At 35.9% G+C, this 8,958-nt stretch overlaps 1 protein-coding gene across 1 annotated transcript; it reads right to left on the bottom strand.

Annotated features, from left to right (window-relative positions):
• Nucleotides 1-1,268: 1,268 nt before the first annotated feature.
• LOC311080357 (endonuclease domain-containing 1 protein-like) lies at nt 1,269-4,915 on the bottom strand. Its single transcript, XM_084110279.1, has 2 exons — nt 4,277-4,915; nt 1,269-2,346 (listed from the first exon to the last, which is right to left on the bottom strand). The coding sequence occupies exons 1-2, from the start codon at nt 4,568-4,570 to the stop codon at nt 1,780-1,782; spliced, it is 861 nt and encodes a 286-aa protein (XP_083966405.1). The 5' UTR covers nt 4,571-4,915; the 3' UTR covers nt 1,269-1,779.
• Nucleotides 4,916-8,958: the final 4,043 nt, after the last annotated feature.

Here is an 8,958-nt window from a genome sequence, read left to right as displayed (position 1 = left end):
CAGACATAGTAACTACTTTCTCAGGTGGTTTGATCTGTCTGACCCCAGGGCAACTCAAGGATGTGCTGATCACCTTTCTGATATTATTGATTTTCTCAGAGAAGAAAGAAGCAAACTCACTGCACTTGTTGTCTGAGAGCATTTCACTGGGAATCTGGCTTGGGGGGGTTTGTCAATCTCTCTACAGTAGCAAAAAGAGTGCGTGTGTTGTTTAAATTGCTGTTTATAATATTTGAGAAGAAAGTCTGTCTAGCTTTGCCTAGTTCCATATTGAAAGCATGAAGGCTGTCTTTGTAGATGTTATAATGGACTACAAGTTTTGTCTTCCGCCACATGCGCTCTGCTTTTCTGCATTGTCTTTTCATATTTTGCACTGCTGTTGAGTTTATCCAAGGTGCTTTCTGTCTGCTCTTCTTCCTGACTTTAACAGGAGCAATATCATCAATTACCCTTTTAACTTTTGAGTTAAAAGAATCAAGGAGAAAATCGACAGAGTCTGCAGATATGCTTGGTGTTAAGGATATAGCCTTCATAAATAGTACACTAGTGTTCTCATTTAAGCATCTCTTCTTGACAGACACAGATCTATCTTCAGTGGCAGGAGAGATCAATATATCAAAGAAAATACCGAAATGATCAGACAGTGCTACATCCTTAATAACAATCGATGAAATGTTTAGACCCTTACTGATAGACTGAATAGATCTCTTGTGCTCCTAAAAGCTTCTGCCGACTAAGTAGCAGCAGGTAAATACAGATAAAATAAAAAAACAAACATAATTTAATATCACTAAAATGAAATAGAAAGTTGCGATTACATACGCTCACATCCACACATAAACACACCACTGACATCTTCACTTGCAGGTCAAGAAGCTGTCAATCAAAAACTCAGTAGCCAATGAGAACACACTGCTACTAGCCCCGCCCCCACGAGAGAAATGTGTCAGAACGGCGAATGAAAACTTCAGAAGCGTAAGCGAAAACTCTGGAAGCGCATTTGTAAGTTCAGATCAGCGATTGAAAAATGAGAAATAGTTAGCAAAACATGCAGTGTATTAAAAACGAAGTCAAAAAATTTGCCTGCGATTTATTCCTTTTCAGTTTCAGAGATAATTTATTTAGTTTCAATTTATATTTTCATTAGTTTCTTGAAAAGCTACGTTCATTATTATTGGCACAAGAATAACTCCATATTACGTTCAAATTACAAACAAAGTATGAACGTTCTCAGAACGTATTATGATAACATTATGAAAACATTCAGAAAATAAAAATAACATTATAAGGATGTTCCGATAATGTTATTCTAAGAACGTTTTCTCAACATTATGAGAACATATATTAACTATTAATAACATTATAAGAATGCTATGTTCCATAAACACTATTTTAAAACTTTTTGTCCTAACATTTACATATCTTTTAAAAAACATTAGTGGAAATTATGGCAATGTTCTGGGTTTGTACTGGCTGACTAATTTAATTTAATTTAATTTATAACTATATGATAGTCCAAACTATTACAGCACATGGTAAGAGCACATAGGTTTCAATTATTAAACCTTTATCTGTCTTTGCTCAGCTCTCATACCAGAACTTCCTGGAAGCCACAATTACTAGACATTTTTCTTTATACTTATTTTTTCTTTATTAGTTTATTTATATAATTATCTTGCCTGGTTCTTGCATTTACTACATGCACAGATGCACACACAAATCCAGAGTTCACAAATTCGCTTTCATTCACTTCCCATTGGTATGCGTATTTTCTGAGACTCAGTCCTTGAAAAAGATGCTCACGCTTTTGTCCATGTCAGTCTGACTTTTCAGAAAGGTCTCTAAAGCCTTCAAAGGCACTTCTGTAACACTGTGTCCCACTATCTCATTTAAAGCATGTGCTGCGTAAGTGGGAAACATGTACCGTACTTCATAGGGAGAGTTTCGATCAAAGCGGGGGCAGCAATAAGCCGACCACAAGTGCTTCGGGACAGCCATGCGTTCCTCACTTCCTCTTCGGACGGTCACCCCCGATACGGTCACCCCGGTCACCACATAGGCCGTCCCACGGCAGAAGTTATTCAGGCGGCGCCGCACCATATCAAAATATGTGGCCCATGGGCCCTCCAAAAGGTCTGTGATCTGAGGAACCACATTTGTGAGTGTATAGGTAGCTGCTTTGTCTTGGTTGTCGGCCTGGTGCTGGTCAGGGTTGAGTGAGCCTCGCACGAACTCCACTGCATCAACATAGTCTGCCAGCACTGCCTGGCTCTCCTCAAGCAGTTGATCCGTTTCACCACTAGAGGGCAAGACTCTCATGTTCCCGCTTTCATCCGCAGAAACCAGCTATGGAAGGCAAAAGAACAAGAAATCAGAAACCATATAGGAACTCATATTGACAGAATATCAGAATATTTAAACAGTATAATTTGGTTTTATGTTATGAGCAGTGTTGAGTAGATTACGAACAATTATAGTCAGTTACTGATTCCAAATTACATAACGTAATCCATTACATTACACATTTAAGGTATTGACTACTTTTTGATTATATTATTTATTTGTATTAACATAATTTTATTATTGACCTAACTTATTAACTTAAAATTTCAGGGGGTGCTTCAAGTAAATATATTAGGTCAAAGAGGTTCAGACCTCAAAAAGGATGCAGGCATCCCTGGATTGCATGTAAATATGAAATGACGTGAAATGCGCTGCACTGACTGACAGCTTCTGTGATTATAAAGGGAGTGCGCGTTGCTCTCTTTAACTCATTTGCATTTTGAAGAAAAGTTATTGTTTTTCATGAGACTTTGTAAGTAGCCTACTTCATACTTCACCTTGACAAAATGTTTATAAACCTAGGGATTTATTATTTTTAATATTTATTCAAAAGCGAAAAGTGTGGAAAAAATATTACCGGAAATTGCTAATATGAGCCGAAAAAAGAAATGCCTCTCTGCTGCCATCTACTGATTATAGTGGTAATTCATGTCTTTTTTTATTTTTAAAGGGGGGGTGAAACACTCAGTTTCAGTCAATCTCATGTTAATTTTGAGTACCTATAGAGTAGTTTTGCATCCTTCATATCTCCAAAAAGTCTTTAGTTTTATTATATTTATAAAAGAAAGATAGGCTGTACCGAGTCTTTCCGGAAAAAAACGAGCGGCTTGAGGCGTGCCGTGTGGGCGGTGCTTAGGCGCTGATAGCTAACAACACACAGACATTTGAAGCAGTTTGTCTATGAGTTTTACTCACCGCCTGCGGTTCCAACGCACGACCGTGAACCTTTATCGTTGGGACTGCTATATCCGGTGTCGAACTGGGCCTTGTTTATAAAACAATCATCGTCGAAATGCAGGGAACAGACAAAGTCCTGTGACTGCAGCGAGCACAGTGCTTAGATGAGGTACTGCTTTCGCTCTCTCGCTCTGGGGTGCGTTTCCCGAAAGCATCGTTGGCCAACTATGGTCAAAAGTTCATCGCAATGTCCATTGAACTCTATTGGTAACGACGGAACTTGCGACCATAGTTGGCTAACGATGCTTTCGGGAAACGCACCCCTGGTCTATGGGTGCGCGCGCGCCCTTCCGGGAGAAGAGCCCTTAGGACCGTATATGGAAATTCCGCCCCATCTGACGTCACACAGGCCCATACTCGAAAAAAACTTTCCGAAACTTGTGACAAACTGGAAGGAGTATTTTTGGTACAGAAATACTCCATCAAACCTACAACTTAATTTTTGAAAGTTCGTCCATGGAAATCCAACTCTTTAACAGTGTAAAAATGTATGCAGTATGCATGAAATAGCATTTCACCCCCCCCCTTTAAATAAAACTGTTTTCTATCAAATGTTGTATTTCCTACATCTTAAAATGTTCGGTTTTACAAATATGGACAATCTCAGAAGAGTGAACAAATAATGCTTTTGGTCATCACATTAAAAACAACATTTGAAGTGCTGGAAAAATGTTGCATGCATGTGTCCAATTACAGACACCGTGTTTCTTATTCCAACGTTCCCAGTAGCTTTGTCTTTATTGCAATTAATAAAACTGGTTTATTGACAAGTTATAAGTGTGATAACTGCATTAAATATAAATACAACATTAAAAATTGATGGTTTTGTGTCGATGTACAGCAAGAATGACAGCTAACAGGTCACTGGAAATAATCCCAAGCTGGCTTATCGAAAACCAGGAAGTAACTGTGCATATGGTCAATTAATTTTTTTTAATAAAAAGTATTGAGATAAAACTAAGGGTATCTGCTATACCTGTGGTTCATACATCCAGGGTGTGTCCATCCTCCTCTGTCCATCTGACTTTTTAAAGGTGTACGCTGAATAAAGTGCCAGCCGGCGACTGCTGTCGTACAGAGTGGCATAACGTAGTTTATCTCCGTAGCGTTGGCATATCCTCTTCAGATTCCCCCCTCGGATACCTGTGGGTGCTGTGTGCATATAGAAGAACTGACTGCACTCCTTAAAGCTGTCAGAGACTGTGCCGCCTGCCAGACGCAAGCCTGTAAATAGAAGAAGTCTGAAGATAAAAACCTTACAAAGAGCCATCAGAGATTGAGAAGTTGAGAAGTTATCGGTGTCTATAACAAAATTTCCAGTTTTTTAAAGGCAAAGACACACCGAACCATCTGTTCTTCCATGCTGTTCCAAGCCAGACTGATAACATGGAAGAGTGAAAGTCACCATATGCAAAGCATCACCTCTCTTAGCCTGCATATGTGCAGGCGTATTTGATCACTGTAACACTGGGAGGTTTCGAAAAATAGAATTAATGATGAATGAATGAATGAATGAATGATCGTTCACAAATTCAGTTCATCAAGGAAATGGCAATCAGAGTATGTTTATTGAAATAAAACTAAATATTTAGTTTAAAACAGATGAACAATTAACAGTTCTTGTTTTTCCCTCCATCCATGTATATTTATGACTACACATGGCATTTTTAAACTTTATTACATTTTCTACGCTCTTATACTATACTCTTACATCTAATAAAAAATAAAATAAAAATCAATCAATCAATCAATAAATAAATAAATAAATAAATAATAATAATATAAATAATAATATGTAGTGTATATTATAAGCTGACTAAGCCACCTCCAGTGCCACAACACCCAAATCACCTCCACCGAAGGAGGTTTAGTGTCGATGCAGGCCCGGACCCTACAAAGTCACTGAGCACTGTAACACACAAAAAGAGGAGAGCAACAGAAACAAAAAGCAAATGACAAACAATATTTAATATAATCACATTAATCATCAATATCAAATCAAAGAAAAACTATAAACCACAATATAAAACTTAAATATACAAGAAACAGTGGCTGGTCTGGCCCTTAGCGAAAGTACAACTGCAGCAGTTACCCAATCTCAGCTCTTAATCCCCAAACATGATTAATAAAAGTTATTAGCTACGTTAATATTCAGCATTCCAACACGGCCGTCAGCCCATTGAAGGTACCGCAGCAATAAATATTTGTCTACCCCGCTTCCCAGACAGAGAATAAAAACCTCTTAAATAATCAGCCTATATGAACAGAGGCTGCACGTCGAGCACAACATCAAACACGCAAGAACTGCAGAAACCACAATCTGTTGCTACAAGTTGCTATTTATAATTTAAAAAATAAAAATAAAAAATCTATATGTAGCTGCTGTTTCTAAATAATTTCTGCATTTCCTCAATGTTATATAACTTTTTAGAGAACTAACAGGCTAGAGTAGGATATTCATAAGATGGGGCAGAGGGCATGCCCCCGAACCCCCCTAGAGGGACAGAGGGCAACTTAGTAGTGGATTCATCACTGTGAAGTATAGTTCAATTTTATTAATAAATTACAATTTTGTACTTATTTCATGAACTATCACTCGTTCCTCACTCATTACATGGCACAGTTATTGGTTTTTGTTGTTGTTGTTGTTTTTTGGTTCCAAAATTGTTGCTGCATCTGCATACCCCTGTAAAACTGGGTAGTTGCGCCCTAGATATCATGCTAGGTCTTGATCATATGACTTAGCCACCTGCACTGATTACTGGCTAGTCTCCTCCCTCCCACAAAAATAAAAAGGTTTTTGTCGTTCCTGTTGCACAGTCCTATTCGGGATTTACCAAGAAATGCCACATAGTCCTTCTCTGCGACTTTCAAAGGCAGAGGTTTTCCTCCACTTGATGAGTGGATAAGTTGTAAGTAATAATCGATATTTGCTGAATCACCGTCTTTATTTGCCAAGTGTTATTTGTTATTGTGAAAACCAAGAATTGGTTAATCTCGTAATGATAATTCATGCGAGAGCAAGAATAGCGGTTTGTTTTAAAACTATCTTCGTTACCCGCATTAGTTCAAACTGTTTGATAGGTAGGCTACTGATTTATCCCTGGTGGTGGTGAAGTTATATTTGTCGTTTAAGAAATTATTTTTGTGGTTGTGTTTATTACACAACATTTTTTTCGTGATTCAGACAATTTCTGGTTGTAATTCACATAGGGCTACATCACATTATAGAAGTAAAATGGTTTGCAAATAGAAATTTACCAAATCATTAAAGGACAAGTTCGGTATTTTACACTAAAGCCCTGTTTTCAGATCGTTTCTGATGAAATAGAACGGTTAAGATTGAAATTTGCTAAAGTTAGCCTACTAGCAAACCAAAAATTCTCGGGCTAGCAGCATGTGTCCAAATTTCAATCTTAACCGTTCTGTTTCATCAGAAACGATCTGAAAACAGGGCTTTAAGTGTAAAATACCGAACTTGTCCTTTAAGAAAGCTTTAAATCCAAAATACAGTGTGAGATTCATCTTAGCAAAGAATGCCATATTAAGTGCTGCTCAGGGTATAAAATCTCGGTGCTCTTTGGTTGTTTGGGATAATTAAGCTCTAAGAACATAGGAACTTCAAGGCACTCGAAGTAAGTTTAAAAAAGTTAAAAAGTCTTTATTATATTCATGGGTTAAACGTTCAAATTGGTGAAAGATCCACCTACGCGTTGCGGCTTTACATGCCCTCGTCAGGGTGTGTGTAACAGACAACAGCTCAGGTTCATTAGTTAATTAGTCGATTACAAACACCTGAGGGTTGTTCCATAAAAGATGCTAAGAAAAGCGGGGATTAAACTCTAAAACCCGACTTGAATAAACCTAACAAATAAGTTGGGGCTAAAGCGGTTTCATAAAAGGTAATTGAAGTTCACGCAATCCCACTAATTTGATCCAGGTTTATCTAGTCTAGATAACTGCGTGTGTCCACGCGTTTCTTAAGCAGCCCTAGGTCGAGCATAATCAAATCGATCCACCATCAAACAGCATTTATTTTGTGCTGTTTTGAGACATGGTGTTTGCAAAACTTACATTTCATAGGAATATTCTCCATCTGTAAATCTTAGAAAGTCGTGAAAATATTTCCATTTTGCTGCTAAACTTCACATTGAACGAGCGCTGCTGCGCGCATGCGCGCCAAATAGGAGCGCAATAATTCTGACCATTTTGCTTGGAAAATTAATAGGCTATGCGATATTTTATAACACCAGAAATATCTTCTAATTATAATAATTTATCTTTAGGATAAGTTGCAGTGAACTTACAGCTCATTAAACATATATTTTATACTTAAAAAAACAAATAATTCAGGTAAGAATTTAAGAAACCAAATATAATAAAGATACAAAATATAGTTTTGGATTAAGGACCTAAGCTACTTAACAAAGATGACTTATGCTTATTTTGAATGCTGAGAATTACAGCTTTTAAAGCAATAATTGTTTTTTTTTTTTTTTTGAGAAAGCAAGAATGTTTGGTTTTAGTTTATACAGTACATTATGGAGAGGATAACGTGAAATTAAGAGCAAAAGTATACATTTTGAAAAGATGTTGAACTCTAAAATTAAAGAATATTCCATAAAATAAAGGAATACATATTAGCCTACATTAACTATTAAAATATTTGTTTAACTAAATAACTATTTGTATAATTATGTTAAATGTGATATATATTTTATATATATATATATATATATATAAAAAAGTGGAGTATCCCTTTAAAATGTAGTCTGTGCTTTCGTAATTATTTATTTTAAATTTTGTGATTTTAACTTCTGCTTTAATAAGCTTTTTTTTTTTTTTTTAGATTGTAATGTTCTAAAGTTCTTCTAATAACCATGTACTACAGCTGCCAAATAAAACCAGAGAGAAATGTATTCATAAATCTTTAAAACTATCTAATTAAATCTTAAATCTATATATATATATAATGGTATGACAGAGTGTCAGTCATTGTGTTCCTATTGGTCATGTTAGGATCTGTGTAACAGCTGAGGCTTAGCCTGACAGTTAGCCTGCCCTGGACCAGGCTAGTTTCCCAGCATATGTTGCCAGAGTAACTGAGTTCGAACTATTTTAAGTTTGCTTTATGAAACCGAATCAACCGACAATAAGTCTGACTAACCAAAATAAGCCTGGCTTTGTATTCTAATCTTGTTTTGTGGAACAACCCTCAGCTCACTCTGTGTAAGGAGACCTAAAGAGAGAATATATATTAATATATATGTATGTATGTGTATATGTTTGTTACCGGCAAAGTGTGTAATCCGGCATTCTATAGAATGCCTAGGCAATGTATAGAATTCCTGATGTTTTTTGCAAAAAATACATTACCTAGGCATTCTATAGAATGCCGGATTACACACTTTGCCGTGTGTGTGTATATATATATATATATATATATATATATATATATATATATATATATATATATATATATATATATATATATATATATATATATATATATATATATATATATATATAATAATTATTTTTTTTTTTTTTACAAAGAGCATATCCAACACAATACACAGCCAAATCAAATAACACACACACACACACACAAAAAAAAAATTAAAATTTTTTTTTTAATAATAATAAAAAACAAACAAA

This window comes from Abramis brama (genome assembly GCF_963993115.1).
Source record: "Abramis brama genome assembly, chromosome: 3".
Lineage (NCBI taxonomy): Eukaryota > Metazoa > Chordata > Actinopteri > Cypriniformes > Leuciscidae > Abramis > Abramis brama.
The sequence above is the reverse complement of the archived record's forward strand: the minus strand, read 5'-3'. Positions and strand labels throughout refer to the sequence as shown.

Excerpts from the sequence above, each read along its gene's own strand:
- LOC311080357 (XM_084110279.1), bottom strand. The coding sequence starts at position 4,570 with ATGGCTCTTTGTAAGGTTTTTATCTTCAGACTTCTTCTATTTACAGGC. Across the intron at positions 2,347-4,276 it reads CCTGGATGTATGAACCACAG|CTGGTTTCTGCGGATGAAAG; the intron begins GTATAGCAGATA and ends TGCCTTCCATAG.